The 20,758-nt window shown below is 40.5% G+C and overlaps 1 protein-coding gene across 23 annotated transcripts in view; it reads right to left on the bottom strand.

Moving 5' to 3' along the window:
- The window catches only part of Ambra1 (autophagy and beclin 1 regulator 1), a 189,292-nt gene that overhangs the window by 140,111 nt on the left and 28,423 nt on the right, over nucleotides 1-20,758 (bottom strand). For 12 of the 23 annotated variants that reach the window (XR_015683352.1, NM_001134341.4, XM_087654113.1 and 9 more), the window contains 6 exon segments: nucleotides 13,218-13,471; nucleotides 12,785-12,843; nucleotides 12,085-12,268; nucleotides 10,803-10,975; nucleotides 9,020-9,086; nucleotides 6,285-7,741 (listed from right to left, as the gene is read on the bottom strand). Coding sequence is in view for 20 of the 23 variants with exons in the window: in NM_001134341.4 (NP_001127813.3) it covers nucleotides 6,285-7,741; nucleotides 9,020-9,086; nucleotides 10,803-10,975; nucleotides 12,085-12,268; nucleotides 12,785-12,843; nucleotides 13,218-13,352 (2,075 nt within the window). In the remaining 3 variants the exon portion in view is untranslated. 23 annotated transcript variants of the gene reach the window in all.

Genomic DNA, 20,758 nt, shown 5'->3' with positions numbered 1-20,758 from the left:
CTCCCTGGAAAATGCCAATGTGACTGACTGGAGCTGAGTGGCTTACAGAACTTCAAGGGCCTTCAGCCTAAAAACTCCAAAAAGGAACTTCTTATAAAAGTCTAAAAAACTTGAAAATCCAATGAGAGCACCCAACTCTAACCTTTGATGTTTTAGACTAAATTTTAATGCTAAGGCCATCACTACACTTCATGGTCTTTATGTGTCATCAAAGAAAAGTAAAGATCAAAAGCATAAGTTCTCAGAACCCAACCTTTTGTTTTTACAACAGGGTCTTCGAGGGGCTAGGGATGCAGCTCTGTGGTAGTGTTTAACCACCGTTCACTAAGCCTGTGTTTGATCCCAGCACTATACAAACTGGGATTGGTGGCACACAACCATAATACAAGTACTTGGAGAGACAGACAACAGAAAAATCAGAAATTCAATATCCTCAGAATACATTAAGAGTTCAAGGCCAGCCTGGGCTATGTGAGATCCCATCTATAAACAAACAAGTAAAAGAAAGGATGTCCTCTTCAGGACCTGGGAGTTCAAATTTGACCTCTGCTCTTAGTGTCTCTTTGCTCAGTATGCATGAGACCCCAGGACAAATTCCTAGCATTGAAGGAAAGGAAAGAAACAGGGAAGGTTGGACTAATATCTCTGGATTCCTTCTAATTTCGAAATACCATTTCAACCAATCATCATGACACGTGCTTCTAATTCCAGCATTTGGGAAGCAGAAATATATGAATTATCTGTGAGTTCCAGGCCCAGCCAGAGCTAAGTAGTAAGACCCTGTCTCAAAAAATAATAAATAGCATTTAAAAAATCAAAAGTCCGCACAATGCCCTAATAGTCCTAGACACTAAAAAAAAAGTTTCTGATGTTTCTGAGAGTGAGACAAAAAGCCTGCTACCCAAGGTGTAAGGCTGACTCAGACTACATAAACAGCTTGCATTCCTCTGCTCACAAGAAAAAGGAGACACCCTATGAGCTGATTACTACCACTCAGCAGCACAGAACTCTACTGGAATACAGATGTGCTCAGTAATACATTTGCACACACAATTATCCCTGTAGTGCCTAGACAGCAAAACTTATTTCCATAGCCCATCTCTCATTAGGAGAGCAAAGAACAAAACCCTCAACCTTCAAATACAATCACCTTTTATGAATTCCATGCATTTAGCAACAACAGTCACCTATAAAAATGGTCTTCTGTTGTATGATTCTACCTCCTACACAAACCATAAGAACACCTTTTTCTTCCCTGCCAGGCAAGTCCAGCAGTAACAGCAGCCCCACAGTGACATCTGCTGGAAAATAGAAGCATGAGCTAGCTCACCAGGTAGATATAATGGCATCTTTAGAAGGTAGTTTAACTGAGAATTAGTTAGCATAGGTTTCATTTGTAATTTACAACAGAATGCAGGCATTCAATTTGTAAGTATGGACCCACTTCAATATTGTACACTTAAAATATCTCACAAAATGCAACATTTTTGAGCCAGCTTTCAGTCCCCATAGCATACTGTATTCTAACTCAAAAACAATTCCATAAAAAATATCAATGCCATTTTAAAATGAGAAATATGCATTATTTGTATATGTATATTGAAAGAAAAAATGTAATTTATCACAAGAAAACAGACTATACACTCTCTCTCTCTCTCTCTCTCTGTGTGTGTGTGTGTGTGTGTGTGTGTGTGTGTGTGTACGTACACTTTCCGTCCCTCAGTGCTGGGGACAGGGCCTCAACACACTATGCAGGTTTTCTACTACTACTGAACTGCACTCTCAGCCCTACAACCTGCATTTTTAAAAGCTTAACATCATTTAAGTCACAACACAAACTATTTTTTAATTACTAGGAGAAAAGAAAATATTAAAACAAAAATTCCTGAAAACCCTTAAGATCTCTAGGGCTTTAAAAACCTATTGAAGGAACAGCAAGATGCTTCAGTTGGTAAAAGTGATACCAATCCTGGACCAATCTAGGACCAAGAAGGTAGAAGGGTAGAACCAACTCCCAAAAACTCTCCTCTGACTTTCACATGTGTGCTATGACACATACGCAATCCACCCTCCACATACACATCACAAATAAGTGTAATAAAAAAAATAACCCAGGCATTCTAGCACATACCTATGTTTAAGACCAGCCTAGGTTTCAAATCAAGCTCATGTCTCAAAACATTTTTTTAAAAGAGGGCTATCAACGTTAATGTCAAGATGGCTCAATGGGGAAAAGCATTTTTGGTAGCCAGAGTTCAATCCCTGGAACTCATATGAAGGTGGAAAGAAAATGAACTACATAGAGTTCTCCTCTGACCTCCACACATTGCACTGTGGCAAGTTCAACATTTTAATTTTTAAAAAGTTATAATTAATATTTTATGAGTGCAATATGGTAGTTACTAGTCATATCCATCTATTTATATCTAAAGTAATAAAAATTAAAATTAGTTCTGCAGATACTAACAGCTACATTTCCATCCCTCAGTGATTACATGTACTCACAGTTATTACGGTTGCAAGCACAAATACAGAACATTTTCATCAACACAGAAAGTTTCACTGAATAGCCTTGTTTCTAGAAACTTTATTTATAGACAAAAGTACACACTATGTAGGTTGGGGTAGTAGATAGCGATACAGATAAATGGAGGGAAAACAAAAAGGCACTTAGCTAATGACTGATGATTTTTTAAAGTAAAGTGAGATACTCAGGAATTTTTCTACTATTCTTTTCATTTTTATTTTGGAAGAATTCCATGATTAAAATTTTAAATGAGAGGGATAGAGAGATGGCTCAACTGTTAAGAGCACTGACTGCTTTTCCAGAGGTCCTGAATTCAATTCCCAGCAACCACATGGTGGCTCACAACCATTTGTAATGGGATGTAATGCCTTATTCTGGTGTGTCTGAAGAGAGCAACAATGTACTCACATACATTAAATAAATAAATCTTTAGAAAATAAAAAAAAGTTAAATGAGACAAACAGAAGTATTTCCCTTTAAAACTAAGGTTATCAGAACAGTGAAATTCTGTCTCCAAAACAACAGTAACCAAAAAAAAAATTACATTTAAAAATATAATAAATAAATGAGTAAACTAAAACTAAGGTTCATGTGGCTGGAGATGGCCCACTGGCTAAAAGGTACTTGCCACTAAGCCTGATGACCTAAGTTTGATGCCCTGGGCCCTACAAGTAGAAGTTATCCTCTGCCTCTGACTTCCACATGAGAACACACACATGTATGCAACACCTACATGTAAATGAACACAAAAAATAAAAATAAAATGAGAGGAGCTGGAAGGTGGCTTAGCAATTAAGAGCACATGATCTTGCCAAGGACTCAGGTTCGACTCCTAGCATCCACGCAGCAGCTCACAACTAATAGAACTCCAGTTCCAGGTGATCTAATGTTCTCTTCTGATGTCTGTGGGTACCAGGCACACACATAGTATAACACACACATGCAGGCAAACATATAATTAAATAATCTAAAATAGCAGTACGAGGGTTATCATAAGGAATACGGCATGAGCTAACAGCTGGACAAAGCTTTAGAGATGTAGTCCAGAGTTTAAGTCTTCACTCTGACTTTTTCCTTTCTGTTGGCTGGTTGGTTGGTTGGGATGTAGGTGCATTCATATGTGTGTCAGTACAGATGTCTGCACCCAGAAGCCAGATGAGCGCACTCCAAGCCCTGCCCTACTGCTTTCTACCTTAGTCGTTTCAAATGGGGTTCTCACTGGACCGGGAACTCAGAGTTCCATCTAGGTCGGTCAGTAAGGCCCCTAAAATCATGATGAGGTTAGTGGCATAGGTGCTATATGTAGCTTTTTATATGAGTATTAGGAATTTGAATTCAAATCCTCATACTCACATATGTGTTCTTAGCCACCTCCCAAGCTCCTGTCCTAGTGTACTGACTGCTCTAAGGGATTCACTTAATGCAAAATGTGAAATTTAATACCTATATTGCACAGAGCTGTTGTCACACAGCATGCTCTATCCCCTGCTTTCTTCAATCACCTCAGAGTGAGAGTATGACACAGTGAGCCCTCATTAACTGTTATCTCGAATGCTCTGTATACAGGGTTTATTCTAGGCCATTGGGCATTACTCAGGACACCACAAGAGAAGTACTGTTAAAGATGGACAAATGCTGACTAAAGGCTTGGCTATTTTGGAGGCACAAAATGAAAAGCTTCTAATGTCAAGTATTTGAAGACAGTTATCTCCTGATTGCCTTTAATAAATTTTGAGTACCACAACATGCCAGGCACTGTGCTGGATGCCTTCCTGCTTTTCAAGAACAGAGTCCCAGGCTCCTGATATGAACCCTTAAGCAAAGGTAATATTCCAAGCAAGAAATCCAGAGCTGTTCCCAAAAACAGGCATCATTCACTCAGGCACAGAAACAATCTTATTACTCTATTTCTGATGTTCATTCCTCATGCATTATATTTTTCTCCTTGAGAACGTGCTATTACCTTAAAAGAAAAAGGTCTTTCCTTCTCCAAGTCTTACCAACATTTCATTATTGAACATTATATAACTTTTTGGGATAATAGCTCCCTCTTATTAGAAATAAACTAAGGATTGGGGATTTAGCTCAGTGGTAGAACGCTTGCCTAGGAAGCGCAAGGCCTGGGTTCGATCCCCAGCTCCGAAAAAAAATAAAAAAACTAAATAAATAAATAAATAAACTAATTTTTTATTGTTTTTGCTTAGACTCCATTTTAGCATCAGTAGTGCACAAAGAAGCACCAGATTGGAGATGGCGAGAAGGCTAAGCAGGTTAAGAGTACTTGCCACCATGCCTGATGTCCTGATGACCCCAGGATCTCTACAAGGCATAAGAAGATAGTCAATTCCTGAAAACTGCCCTCTGATCGCTATACATGTGTCATGACACACACCAACACAATGTATACAATAAATAAAGATGTGATTTTTTAAAAAGTAGTACCAGATCATCTACACTTGTGACAGATTTCATGTAAATATGTCTTGCCTCCCTAGTAAAAGGGTATACTCCAGTGGGCACAGTGCCTAGCACAGTGCTGGAAAAACTATAACCATTCTACTAGTGTTTACTGACTAGATGCTAAAGCATCCTCCAAAAATAACACATATATGATATGCACAATCTATATTCCCACCCTAGCTTCTGTCAGAAAAACTTCAGTTGCTTCAGCAGAGGATATAATGTAGAGCAATATGCTGCTTGGCACCAATGTCCTGGGAATTGGTGATTATGCTAGACTTGACCTTTACATAATCACAGAAAGAAGTCCCTAATAAATCAAGACAGAAGTGCACATAGCCATTCACGGAACATGCGGTGGGTAGTTTATTACTCCCACTCTGTTTCTCTCATGAGAACTGTCTCGGATGCCAATCTACGTGTAGAAAGGTCTTCCTTCCTTGAATTCTTTTCTCCCATCCCAAGATAATGGTCATCTGGAAGGTCCATTCAAAGAATTTTGGGTATGGAAGTATATTTATAAGGCTTTGAGTTTAATCTCCACCACCATCAAAACCAACCAACCAATCAAACAAAAACCCTAAATGAGCAGCCCAGAAACTGTCAAAAAACATAAGTTTGGTAAATTAACAAAACAAAAACAAAAAACAAAACACTGTCCTTGGGGGTTGAGGATTTAGCTCAGTGGTAGAGCGCTTGCCTAGCAAGCACAAGGCCCTGGGTTCGGTCCCCAGCTCCAAAAAAAAAAAAAAGAAAAAAAAACAAAAAAACAAAAAACAAAACACTGTCCTTGATGTACATATATTCACACATGGAATACTTCAGCCATGTATTGAACTGGAGTTGTTCAAAGCAATACATTCAAAGACTAGCTGGCACGAAATGCTGAGCAAAGTATCTCTCTGCACTCTAGTTGTTTTTGAAATCCTCACTGTAAACCGGCCTTCGGAACACACGCTTCTCAACACCTAATCCTATATCTACGATATAGAAGGTGAGGGAAAGAAAGTCAGTGATTTTATCTCCTCATGCCTCTGTAACCCAGTCAACATGTCCCTTTCAAGGCTAAACCAGAGCTTTGGGCTTAGGAAAAAATAAACTGTACAACATTTGACTCACATCACTAGGCCTGATGCTATCCCTACCACCGAAGTAAGATTTCCCAAGAAAATGCAAGATCAGAAGCAGATGCACGGGTCCCAGACACTTTATATAAAGTCACAACACCACTGAGACTGAAGGATAATAGGTGTTAAGAAGAGACAGGGAGGCAGAGCAGAGAACAGCAGCTGCTTACCTCCTCAGGGAGTCTTCCTCAGAGCTTTCCTCAGGCACATCTTGATGTAAGGCCTCCTGTGATACAGTTCCAGATCTGCTGGACTGGGTATAAATTCGTTCCCAATGGCCGGTCTCCTGGTTAAAGGCCACCCCCACAGTCCTCTCCTCTTGTGAACTAGCAGAACTGCTCAACTCCAGCCTGCTGGAGTTAGGCATTTGGCCCTCAGTCCGCTCAAGAGGTGGTAGTTGGTTGCCACTCGGTGGCATGCCCTCAAAAGTAGTGGAGACATGCCAGGAAGAGCTAGCCTCACCGGATGAGTAGTTAGGTGTGGTTCTTTCCCAACGAAGGGTATCATTGTTGAAGGTTAGAAGATTATGGCAAGCACGGCATCGATTAAGGTGGCCCCGAGAAAGGTTGGAGTTGTTCTCACTGCTGTGTGGGGTAGGCTGATGGGAAGGACCTGGTCTCTCAGATTCAATATTATTGTTGAGCATTTCCTGGGCCTGTTGGGTCTGGGGAGTTTCCCCACTCAGGCTCTGATCCAGCTCCTGCAGCCTGTCATACTCCAAAAAAAAGCGTCTCAGGTCACACTGAAGCTCATGGCGAATGTTGCCTGAGTTGTTTTGGCTGGAACCATTCCCTCCATCTGACTCAGTTGCCAACCCTGATGATGGAAAACCCCTCCCTTCTGTGGCTGAAGTATACACAGATGCCTGAGAGCCACCTTCCTGCTGTCTCAGTACAGAAAGCAAACTCACTGAGGAGGCACTGGTCCTCGGTGGGGGCATAGATTCTACCTCAGAACGTGAGTTCAGAGTGAGTACTGTCCGGGTCCACTCAGAACCTGTCAGCCCAGGGGCTAGTTCTCTGTGATACCTAGATGGGTGGCTGGACAGTGGGCCCCCCAAAGAGCGACGGGTAGGACCCAGACTGAGGTTGCGGAGCGTGTTGCCCGCAGTGCTGCTCTGGACTGTACTGAAGGCAGACGGCCGGTTCAGGAGGCCTTGGTCCTGCTGCGTTGATGAAGCCTGCTCCGGGGGATGGAAGGGCTCGGTCTGTACAAAAGAAAAGGAAGGGGTAGTAGCTCTGGCAGAAGCAGGGGGGACACTGTCCTGGTGTGGCAAGAGGGAAGGAACTCGAGTGCCAGCACAACGGCTGCAAAGGCACAGGATCCCAGGGTGCTGGCAGCACTCAACTGTGGTGGGGTAACTGACCCGCTGTCGGAGTCTGATGTAAGCGGAAGTCCTGGGACGCTCCGTGGAGGGCTGAGGGGGAGGCGGTGGGGGTGAGGGGGTAGCAGAATCTTGTACTGTGCTTTGCTCTCCCACCTGGATGCCAGAGGAGCGGGAGGACAGCATATGCAGGAAATTGTGGAGGAGGGGTGTCCGGCGAACTGGCTGTGATTGCAGGAGGGCACGCTGACGGTAATGAGATAATTCTGTTCCATCTATAGGGATTTCTGGTTCATCATCACCCTGTAACATGGACCAGCAGGAGGAGAGAGTAGAGCACAACAGTTAGTTAGATCCTCCAAACAAATCAAGAGAAACTTAAAGTTGACTGATAATCATCCAAGAAGAACCACATGGATAAGCAAAAACTCTCTCCCCATAAGGTAATGAAAACTGGCTTCAGATTCAAAACCATCATATGGTATTAAATTATCCATTTCCAATTGGCAACATATCTAAATGAGTACATCTGGCCAAACAATTATTGTCTAAAAGGTATCTCTGTGACATAGAAGCAGTAAGGGAAAACAAAATGTTAACCAGCCAGAGGCACACAAATGACAAGCATGATGAAGACAAGTTATTTCCTTTAATTATTTTAGGTTTATTTATATTTTATTTTATGTCTGAGTGTTTTTGCCTGCATGTACTTATGTGCACCACATACATGTCTGGTGCCTATGAAAGTCAGAAGGAATCAGATACCATAGAACTGAAGTTACAAATGATTGTGAACTACTACATGAGGGCCAGGATTCAAACCAGGGCCCTCTGCAAAAACATCAAGTGCTCTTAACTGCTGAGCCATTTCTCCAGTCCCTGGCTACTTCTTTTTAAGATTTATTTTTAGAAGCCAGAGAGATGGCTCAATGGTTAAAACACTTGTTGCTTTTGCAGAGGACCTGGGTTTGGTTCCCAGCATCCACATGGTGGTTACAATTTGCTCTAACTCCACTTCCAAGAAATCTAATGTTCTCTTCTGGCCTCCGTGGTTCCTACATAAACACATTACACAAACACACATTCAGGCAAAATACCCACACCTATTTTTAAAAATTACAGTTTGTTTGTTTATGTGTATGTGTGGGTATACCCACATCTAAACATTGGGAATGAGCCAAAAAAGGACATAGGATTCCTTGGAGCTATAGTTATATAGCAGGGCAGGTGTATGCAGCCCAACTGGGGGCTGTAAACAGAACTCAGGTCCTCTTCAAAAGTAGTATAACAGCTAAGTCATTTCTCCAACTCTGACATGGTCTGTTTCTCACGACCTAGTCACATGGGGTTAAAAAATTGACTCTCCTGTGAAAATTATGTCTGTAACTTTTGATATCATCAGAAAGTTATTAAAATCTTGATGGAAAAAGATTGCAGAAATGTTAAGAACTAAAACATAATCAGAATTACATTTTAGTAATAATAAATATATAATAACAAAGAAATAATATGATCAAAATTAGAGTGCTAGTTTACAAAGTACCTCACAGTTCAGCTAGAGTTGGACTGTTAGACCCTTACCTGCTGATTAGAGGGGTTAACAATAGCTGTAAGTAAGTAGTGTCCAAGTGGATCAAATCTCACCAGACTGAAATACAAAAGAACAAGACAAGAGACAAACAAAGACCATGTTAACTGAGAAATGGGAATTGTCTACCCATTTCATGCTTTCAAAACTCTAAATTTTCTCCCCCTCTTCTGGAGAATTTATCTATGTAGTCCAGATATCTTCAGACTCACAAATGTTCTGCCTCAGATCCCTGAATGCTGGGTACCACCACACCTACCTAGTCTTTCAAAAAAAATTGTAAAGACATTAAAATAAGGCTTTATGTTGTTTCCTAATGAAAAGAAATATGCAGTAAGAGATTTCACTTTGGTTTTTTTTTTTTTTTGGTTCTTTTTTTTTTTTTTTTTTTTGAGCTGGGGACCGAACCCAGGGCCTTGCGCTTCCTAGGCAAGCGCTCTACCACTGAGCTAAATCCCCAACCCTTCACTACCTTAGGCTAGCTTACAAGAAAACAGCTGGTTACAGATAACTTTGAACTTTTGATTCTCTACCCTTTACCATCCCAGTACTGGCATTACAGGTGTGCACCAACACACTCACTGTATGTGGTACTGAGGATCGAACTCTAAGCTTCATTCATGCAGGACAAGCAATTCTATTAACCTGAGTTACATCCTCAGGACACGATTTCAGTTTTGAATAACATCCAGGCTGACATCACAGTTAGCAGCTACATTAAATATGTATCTGTTCAACATATAAGAGCCTATTTAAAAGGTAAATCAGAATGCTGCCACGCAGATTCAGGTTTCCCTTCATACAGCTGCTACACTTGGCAAAAGTACTTACTCTAGTGACAACAAAGTATCAGTACAAAGTGATATGGCTGGAAGCCAGAAAACCAGTCTATATCCAGCCATAATCTGGTCAAAAGCAGCCAAAGAAAACAAAGTATCCAGTTTAACTCCGGCAACGTATATCTTGCTTTTGTAGTGCAGAGAACTGAATCCAAGGTCACATATGTAATAGGCAAGAGCTATACAGTTTTGCTATATCCCCAGCTATACTGTGGTTTTGGTATTTTGGGTTTTATTTTGTTTTGTTTTTTGAAAGACAGCCTTACTTACTATGTAACTCTGGTTATCCTAAAACTCACTATACAGACCAAGATGGCCTCAAACTCACAGAGATCCACCTACTAAATGCTGGGATTAGGATGTGGGCCACTACATCTAGCTGGTATTTTGGTTTTTAAGATAGAGTCTTGCTAACTAGTCCAGGAAGACTTAGACTCCTTATGTAGCCCAGCTGGCCAGGAACTCATGATCTGCCTATCATATCAGAATCCTGAAATTACAGATGTGTGCTCTCACACCTGCAGTCACCAAGTGTGTTTTGATCTCAAAGGCTAAATAAGCATAATTAGCAAATCTGACACAGGTTTACATCTCTATTTTATAAATATAAATAGTCAATAGTGATCAATCAGCCACCACCAAGCTATCAAAAACTACCCATTTATTTTTGAGAGGTTTTTCCAAAGGGTAATCCCAAGTGTAGACGGCTTGGAACCTAAGTAGGATTTTACCAAATGACCCTGATCTGCAGAGACCACAGGATGAAGGCATAAACAAAATGAACTGCTTCGGCTACTCAGCCATGATGATAACAACCTAAAGAAGACTGATGACTGCCCTAAGGAGGTGTAACAGCCTTCTGTGCAATAACAGTAGTCATGAATGTCCTTTCATGTCAGTTTGGGGTCTGATACAGTTGACAAAACACAGCACTCACCGAACACGCTCCATCTCACTAGCTGTTTTCACCACAGCAAAGGGTTCCCGACGACTCCAATCCCAGAAATGGATCTCATTTGCAGTGGCGATCAGCAGGAGCTGAGCCGTAGGGTGGAAAGCCAAAGAAGCTATGGCATTGTTGCTATCTGTGAACCAGCTTTCACTGCCACCCTGCAAATGAACCAATTCAAAATATGCTCAGATTAAAAACTGCCAACAAAATGGAGAGTCCATGTGAAGAAAATTACATTGAAGAGCTAAATATGATTACTCATACCTATAATCCCAGCATTTGGGAAGCAAAGGCAAGAAGACTGCCATGAATTTGAGGCCAGCCTGGACTATATAGTGATTCCTAGTCTCAAAAAAGCAAAAATAGAAAGAAAGAAAGAAAGAAAGAAAGAAAGAAAGAAAGAAAGAAAGAAAGAAAGAAAGAAAGAGGGGAAGAGGGGAAGAGGGAAAGAAAGAAAGAGGGAAGGGGAGGGAGGGAGGAAGTGGGAGGGGAAGGAATGGAGAGAAAAAGAGGAAGGGTCTATATGGGGTTATATAGCTCAATGGTAAAGCAAATACTTCACATATATGAAGCCCCTGGGCTTGATCCCCAGTATATCCACTTGCGGTTGCAATCCTTATCAGAGCACAGTGGTACATGTCTTTAATCCCAGCACTCAGAAGACAGAGGCATGTGGATCTCCATGAATTTGAGGGTAGCCTAGTCTACATAGTCATTTCTAAGCCAACCAGGTTTTATATAGCAAGACTCTGTCTCTAAATAAATAAATTTCCATTTAAGATCAACTGAATTCTTATAGGGCTTACTTTAAACATGTCTTTTATAAAATAATGTATATGAACAGTCATCTAGCAGTGCCAATAATATATAGGAAAATATTGCTGCCTTCATGTCAGTTACAAAGCCTCTACTCAGTTCCTGTTTCTAACACCTGTGAACATTCTAGCTTGGTGCAAACATAGTGCAGAGCAACCCAGGACAAGTCTTGTTGTGATGATCATGAGCAGAGTACTCCAAGACAGTGGAAGTCCATATTGAACTCATAGAGCCTCTCCTGGACAATCTTAAAATGAGCAGGTAGAAGAAAAGTTTAACTGTTTACTTCATAATGGATAAGTAAAAACTAGGATTCCCACCCTCTAAGTGAGCAATGACTACCAATCCTAAGAAAGTAGTTAGTTTCTCAGCCAGAAGTAAGAAGCCAATGGCAAACAATTCTCTGTGTCTGGAATACTAAAGAAAAGAAAGCAGCCCAAAGAATACTTACATGTAAGTCCCAAATCCTAACTTCCCCATCTAGGCAGCCAGAAGCAATAAGGCCTGAGATAGTGGGATGAAAAGTGACACACCATGGAGTACGGCGGTGTCCAATCAGAGAGTGAACACACTTGCCAGTCTTAACCTCTGTAATATAGATGTTATGGTTCACATGTGTGGACGCCAAGAGAGTCCTAGGGAATCAAAATGTAGGAATAATTAAGAAACATGTAGGGGGAAATAAATTTTACCAGCTTTAGAAAACAAAAGCCCAACATTATTCCCTATACTATGAAATGAAAGAAATTAAGGTATATCTGCTAGGCAGTTTATCTACACACAGCAGAAATATTCTGATTTTTTAAAGGCTTCTGGTTTTCCCACACTGTCCCCAAATAACACATACTGCCTTCATTGCTGGTGTCTATCAGCCAGGCAAAGCAATGGTACCAAAGCCTGGCTAAATTCTTAGCCTTGACTTTCACCATTCTCTTTATAATTCCTTTGATTCTTCTTTACTTCTCTCCATTTCATATAGTGTGTGTGTGTGTGTGTGTGTGTGTGTGTGTGTGTGTGTGTGTGTGTTCATATATTCATCTAGTGTTCCAAAGGGATTGGTCTCTAGGGATTAATCTGGATGATCGCGCTAAGTCAAGAGTACAGAAAGCCATGTCATCACAAATCTTAAGCTACAGCTAAGTATTAGGTACCTGTCTGGGCTGAAGGCCAGTAAGAAGGTCGAGCGTGGACTATCAGGAAGTTCTACTCTCTGGGAGAAAACAAACAAATAAATAAATAAACAAATACAAACACACACGCGCGCGCACACACACGCGCACACGCACACACACATGCACACACACAGCATAGCATGATTTATAAATTTGGGCTTACTCTGACTCTAAAGCACGGAAGTCATTCTAGATTAGTATCACAGTGCAAACTAAAAGTCTGAAGACAATAATCAAATTATAAATTAAGATAAATCTAAATTCAGAAAGAACATTTCTATTCTTATCCTTTATATTATAAACCAATTTCCCAAACTAGTTATATCAAATCTCAGGGACAAGATTAATCTCTGCCATTAATCTATTCTAAGGTGTCACCCCCACAAACTTGGTCAAAACACCATTTCCTTACCTTGCCCTCCCATTTCATCCATCGAGTCTTATCCTCCACCAGCTCCTGCAGAAGCCGCTGGGCACCCATGGCACGAGTGCCCCGCTCTCGGCCCCAGAGGATTCGTACAGCATTCTTCTCTGGGACAACTTTCATGGTGCTCAGGAGCCACTGTCGCACCAGGGATCAGAACTGAAGGAGCAAGAAATAGCTCCACAGACAGAAGTAGCTAAAATGAGGCCATTCAGGTCCTTGTCAGCTGTCCTCATGGAAATCTAAGGAATGAAGAATAATGTCAAATAATGCCTATTCTACACCAGAGAGGCTTCCATTCTAAACAACTCTAGCTCAAAGGAGAGTGTTCTTTTCACATTTAACTATGGTTTCCTAAAACAGGTACATCTTCCATTTATCTTGTCATATTCCTTCTAACTGATTTACAAAAAACTAGACATTTTCAACTACTGACCATATTCAGTTCTTATTCATAAAGCAGAATTTAAAAAAAAAAAATCACTCACTAAAAAATGCCTAAAAACTTTCCTTAAAAACAAAATGTAGAGTTATGTATATGGGCTAGTGGTACAGGCCCTGGGTTCAATCCCTAGCCCAACAAAAATAAGCAGGGGAGATAGGGAGATGGCTCAGTGGCTCAGAGCTTGCCACCAAGAATGAGTTCAAATCCCTAGCACCCATGTTAAAAGCCAGGCATTGTAGTATGTACTACCTGTATCCTAGCACTGGGAAATGCTATTTTTGTCTCAAAAATATGGTGAAGAGCAACTGAGGAGAACCTAGCTTCTACCTCTGGATTCCACAGGTATACACTGCGGTGCTTTGAATAAGAATGGGTCCCACAGGCTCATGCATTTAATGCATAGTCCCTAGTCAGTGGAAATGTTTTAGGAAGGATTAGGAGGTGTGTCACTAGAAATAAGCATTTAGTTTTCAAAAGTCAATTCCAGGCCCAGGTATGTGTATTCTCATTCTCTCTCTTTCTCTGTCTATCTCTCTATATATCTCTCTTTCTCTCTTTCTCTCTATCTCTCTGTCTCTGTCTATCTCTCTATATATCTCTCTTTCTCTCTTTCTCTATTTCTCTCTATCTCTCTGTCTCTGTCTATCTCTCTTTCTCTATCTCTGTCTGTCTGTCTCTGTCTCTCTGTCTCTCTGTCTCTCTGTCTCTCTCTCTCTCTCTCTGTGTGTCTCATTCATATGTAAATTCTCAGCTACTGTTCCAGCACCATGCCTGACTGGTGTCATGCCCTGAACCATGATGGTCATGGACTTACCCTCTGGAACTGTAAGCAAGCCCTTAACTGAATGGTTTCTTTTTTATAAGTTGCCTTGGTCATGGTGTCTCTTCACAGTAATAGAAAAGCAACTAAGATAAACATGAACATGTACGCATACCACCGTACACAATAAGCATAAATATCTAAGCTGGGATGCAGCTCAGTAGTGGAGCTCCTTCCTGTTTAACATGCACAAGAGCCTGTATTCAATTTCTAGCACTCCAAAAAATATCAGTAATACTTTAAAATACTTTGGAAAGTCAGAGCACAATAGCTTAGACAAAGCTATTACAGAAGGGCTGCAGTGGAGGCCACTCTATGGCTCAGTAGTAGAATGCTTGCCTAGCATCTCTAAAGCCCCCGGGTTTGTCCTTAACATTGGAAATAAAGAAAGAAAGGGGGAGGAAAGAGGTGGAGGATTAAATACAATGGTTACTTCTGAGTGGTAGCTTAAGGTAACTTTAAAGAAAAAAAAAAGACATAGTTCATATAGTTCAGGCTACCTTTAAACTATGTAGCTTGAACTTCTGACCCTCCTGCCTCCACTTCCCTAGGGCTGGGATTACAAATCTGTCACCATAACTAGTTTATATAGTGCTGGGAACTAAACCCAGGGCAAGCAATCTACCAACCAATATCAAAATAATATATATATACATATATATTATACCATGAATTGATAATTTTAAGAGATGATTTTCTACTTCAGTTTCAAGGAAAGGGTCTATAGAGCCCAAACTGGCCTAAAGCTCCTGCTCCTAATGTTTCTACCTATAAATACTAGAATTTTGGACATAAGGCACTATGCCTGGCTTCTTCCAGCTATTTTTTTTTAAGATTAATTTATTTAGTATACATAACACACTGTAGCTGTCTTCAGACACACCAGAAAAAGGCATCAGATCCCATTACAGATGGTTGTAAGCCACCATGTGGTTGCTGGGAATTGAACTCAGGATCTCTGGAAGAGCAGTCAGTGCTCTTAAACAGAGCCATCTCTCCAGCCTTTCTTGTAGCTTTTTTAAATTTCAAAATAGTAACTGTCAGAGTGGGTCACTGTTGTGCAAACCTATAATTACAGCATGTCTTAGGACATGATGATCAAAGCGTTGAAGCCAGTCCAGACTACAAGACAAATTCCAAGACATTCTGAGCTGCAGAGCAAGGCTTTGTCTTAAAAGGAGTGGAATGTGGCAAGATAGCCCAGTGGGTAAAGGTATTTGCCACAGAGACCTGAGTTTGATCCCCATAATCACTGTAAAGGTAAAAACAAAGAACCAACCACACGAAGTTGTTCTTTGACTTCCATACATACACATGCACAAAATAAAAGTCTTTTAAATTAAAATAAAACAAGGGGAGCTAACTGCTTATTATGAGAGTTAAACAATATCTGCCTCCTTCTATTTCTCAAAAGGCTGCAATCTACAAAGCACACAACCAGATGCATAGAAACACAGACATAAGGAAAAATATTTATAGCTTGTGCTGAAGGATTTTTCTTCCTGGAGCATTAAAATGGATAAGGTCAGAAAGACTCCACAGTAAGGCAAGTCCTAAATTCCTAGACCCATAGTCAGTTCCCTACAAAGTGCTAAACACAAAACTCTGCTTTGCTTTCATGGTATAATGCTTGGTTTGCTTTGCTGTGTCTGGGTGCTGGGGCTTGAACTCAGGATTCTGAGTTTGCTTGTTAAGTGCTATACCACCATGACACACATCCAGCCTCTCATCACCAACTATTAACCAACAGAAAACATACACAGTGAAAATGTCAACAAGAATTGCAAGCCAACCTCCAGAGTAAGCTACAGTTGAATAACAGAGCCTGCTACAGGGGCTGGAGAGGTGGCTCAGTGGTTAGGAGCACTGACTGTTCTTCTAGAGGCCCTGAATTTGAATCCCAGCAACCACATGGTAGCTCACAACCATCTGTAGTGAGATATGATGTCCTTTTCTGGTGTGTCTAAAGACAGCTACAGTGTACTTATATATAATAAATATAATTTAAAAAAAAAAAGAACCTGCTCCAGGCTTCCTTTTATTCTAATAGCTGAGATATTTCTTACCTTTTACTACTAACCAAGAAGGTACAGTTCCTATTAGTCCCCTAACTCTGTACTAAAACTATAATTCTTTACCTAATATAGAGACCTCCGGAAGAAAGACTTTGAAACTCCTTAAAGTACATTGAAACCTTTTATAACCTCACAACAAACAGTAGAAACAGCAATAGCAGTCCCATTTCTTTGTGTGTGTCTGGATGTGTTTGTACAAGTGTGCACCAAGTCACAGGATAACCTGCAGGAATCAGTTCTCTTTTTACATCATATGGGTTCCAGGAATTACACTTAGGTCATTAGGCAGCAAGCACCTTTACCCCTTGAGCAATCTCACAAGTCCAGGCCTCCTTTTAAAAAAATAAAATAAAAATAAAAATAAATCTTCTTTTCTGTCCTCTGTTAACTCAAAAGGAAGAACAAAGTACAGGTTACAGATATTATATGGTTCAAAGAACTATGATATAACTTTCAGTTCCTAGAGGAATAAAAGAAAGGGGGGGGGGAGTTTCTACAAATATCATCAAGACAACTAAAAAACAAAACACAAAAAAATTAATCAAGACTACCAAAGTGGATCTCTAAGTTCAAGGCCAGCCTTGCATACAGAGTGAGTTCCAAGACAGCCAGAGCTCCAGAGAAACTGTTTCAAAAAAACAGAAACAAAACAAAACAAATTACAAAAAAGCATTGTCAATTTCCAGGGACTTTTTAAACTCAAGAGTTCAAACTAGTAACAATCTGACTGACAGGTAGTCAAAACTTAAAAGAACATCAACAATTCCATTTCTCTTTTTTGGCCCCTGGGGAAATATATTTACTATTGTTCAAAAGAAAGTGGATTTTTTGTTGGTTTGAAACAGTCACTGTGTAGCCCTGATACCCTGGAATTCATGCTGCAGAACAGGCTGGCCTTGAACTCACTGAGATCTACCTGCTTTTCTCTGTCTCCCAAATGCTTGAGCCACCACCGTGTGTGAGGAGAACTTGCTACATCTCACATAACCAAAAGAAGCCAGATTAAATTTAAGTCAGACAGGCCTGCTAAAGAAACTCTAGCCAGCCCCCAGCATTGCAAACATGGCCTAGTAGGCCTTGCCCTTCTTTCCCATTTTCTCTACCTTGCTAATAATCATTAGATTACATTTCTAGGTCAGGTTTTTTTTTTTTTTTTTTTTTTTTTGGAGCTGGGGATCGAACCCAGGGCCTTGCGCTTCCTAGGCAAGCGCTCTACCACTGAGCTAAATCCCCAACCCTAGATTACATTTCTAAACCTAGCCACTAAGGTCTGTTCCCTATTTGGCCACTTCCTCCTCCTGAGGCTAACTACCAAAGTGCAGTTATCAAAGTAGTAAAGTCCAGCAATCAAAAGTCTCCTTTGGCTCACCTAATTAACATGTCCAGTTACAATTAGACCTCATCCTAACACAGGATTTCCCCCTTTACCTTTATAGACCACTTTCCTATGTGTCACATCTGTCTCCTAGTTAGAGGCAGGCCTTTGTCCCCCTCAAGAACAAATACCCCTTCTCCCTCACCCTTGTTCCCTTCCCCTTCTCCCTCATCCTCTATCTCCTGTCTCTTATTCCCTGCCCTCTGTCCCTCTGGGGCAAATAAATCTACTTTGTGCTGAGAACTTGGTCTTGATGGTCCTGGCTATATTCCTCTTTTTTTGTTTTTGTGTGTGTTTGTGTACACGCACATGTATGCCTCTATGTGTGATTTTAAACCAAAATACAATTTAAGCCACTACTCTTTTTTAAAAGATTTTATATTTATGTTATGTATATGAGTACACTGTCACTGTCTTCAGACACACCAGAAGAGGGCATCAGATTCCATTACAGATGGTTGTGAGCCACCATGTGGTTGCTGGGAATTGAACTCAGGACCTCTGGAAGAGCAGTCAGTGCTCTTAACCACTAAGCCATCTCTCTAGCCCTCATTCCTCATTTTAAAACAGAAAAGTCTCCCAATGTGTAAAGCAGAGACACAGAAAGCCCAGAATACTATGAAGTCCCCCAAACCAGTACTTAATCACAAAAAGACATAAGCAAGTAGGAGACAAAGGTATGTCATGACAAGATGGGTACACACACACACACACACACACACACACAATTAATGCCAAGATTTCACCCCATTTACCTAAACATAAATTAATCATTCAAAAAGATAAAGGGACTCGACCTTTACAGACTTTCTCTATCTAATATATAATTTAACTATTCTATGCAAAAAAACTGAAGAATGCCACAACTCATTAGAAACTAAGAATTATAGGTTCTTGCAATTGATCATCTATGCTAATGATTTTATCCCACGTTCTAGTTAAGATTTGTGGAGAAGGGAAGGGAAAAGGGAAAAAAGAAAGGGAAAGGGAAGATGGCAGGATGGAAAGGCAGACAGACTTTGGGTAAGTCATTTCTTGTGCCTCAGGGTCCTCTTTTTTAATTTATAATATTATTATAAGGCTCCAATGAGCAAAGAGCAGTGAAGTGTTAGAAATCACTACTGTTACATTATTAGTGAATCTTTGTGAGTTCACAACGATTCCCCTCACTAAACCTTAGGTGCCACAGTTCTTCAAAGTAGCAGATATCTAAGAAACATTTCTAAGGCAGTTACCACACAACAAAGTAAGACATACTAATAAAAAGGATTTTGTGGGCAAAATAACTAAATGCAACTGGGGCTATCTCCACATCAATAAAATGAGGCAAACAGAATTGAAATTAGGACACGGACAGTCTCAATCAAGATGGAGATGAAGAAGGGCGACCCAGATCCAGGTGGTCTTGAATTGCTAATGTAGTTATGTATGTTTCTTAAAGGGATGGATTTCTGTAGGAAAATTTATCTTATCTAGGTGGGCAGTTTATATCTTTATCAACTGGTTGTGAGTTCATTGTATGGATACATTATGGACTGAGAATTTAACATATAAATCTGATTATTGGGTTGCAGTTTGTTGGTTCTCGGTTTTACCAGGTAGCTGGAACCAGAGTTTGTGGCTAGAGAGCCACGGGGAGAAATACTAACCAGAGACAAAATTATAGCTAGTTCCATCTGGCCACACAGGTACCGGAACTAACTCTAGGGACCAGCATGGCAAGGTAACAAGCTAGAATGGCTCTCAGACCCCCTAGTTCTGAGAGTACCTGGGGGCAGTGTGGAGCCACTGAGATAAAGGTACCCTGCAGTGTCATGTGGCATTTTTTTTAATATTTACCACAACAGTAATATTTCCCTTAGACATTTGACCAGCTGATCTTATAGCGCTTGAGGAATATGACTTAGAAAATTAAAATCTCTTTAGTTATTTGCAAACATCCCCACTGCCTGCTCAGCTCCCTATGTAGCAAGGATAACCTTGAACATATGATCCTCCTGCCTTCACCTCCCCAAAATACCACTACACCCAGTTTTCAAGGCTAGGAGTCAAACCTAGTTTTGGCTTAATGCATGTTAGGCAACCAACCACTCTTAACAACTAAGCTGCATGCACACCAACTCCCTGCTTAGCTATTATTACAGAGCTCAATTTTCTTATTTATTTAACTGTTATATGTCTGCCACCTGAACGTGTCCATGAAGACAAAATGTAAGAATACAATCAGCCATGAAGTACTGACACATATTCAGTAGCATACAGGTTTGAACCCAATGATTTAACTTGTTGGGAGAAGAAATCATTATCCTGGGGCTGGTAAGATGGCTCAGCATATAGTGGCACTACTGTCAAGTCTAACAACCTAAGTTCAAACCCTAAGACCCTCATAGTAGGAGAGAACCAATTCAAAAAAGCTGTCCTCTAACCTCAACAAGTGTGCTGTAAATTTCACATGTGTGTATGTAGACACAACACACAAAATAAATTAAAAAATAAATATAATAAAAAGTATAAATCTAGGCTGGAGAGATGCTTCAGAATTTAAGAGTATCAGCTGCCCTTCTAGAGAACTTAGGTTTAATTACTAGCACCTACACAACAGCTCTCAACTGCCTGCAACTCCAGTTCCAGGGGTCCCGATATCCTTTTTTCTAGCCTCAGGTACAAGGTACAGATGAGATGCACAGAAATTCACTGGGGCAAAATATTTGTACAGATATAAGTTTTAAAGCCCCTAGACCAGGCAGGATGGCATGCACCTACAATTCCAGAACTTCAGAGGCAAAGGCTGAAGGTCCCTGAGATTAAACAAGA

The sequence above is a fragment of the Rattus norvegicus genome, chromosome 3, assembly GCF_021556685.1.
Source record: "Rattus norvegicus strain SHRSP/BbbUtx chromosome 3, alternate assembly SHRSP_T2T, whole genome shotgun sequence".
Lineage (NCBI taxonomy): Eukaryota > Metazoa > Chordata > Mammalia > Rodentia > Muridae > Rattus > Rattus norvegicus.
The sequence above is the reverse complement of the archived record's forward strand: the minus strand, read 5'-3'. Positions and strand labels throughout refer to the sequence as shown.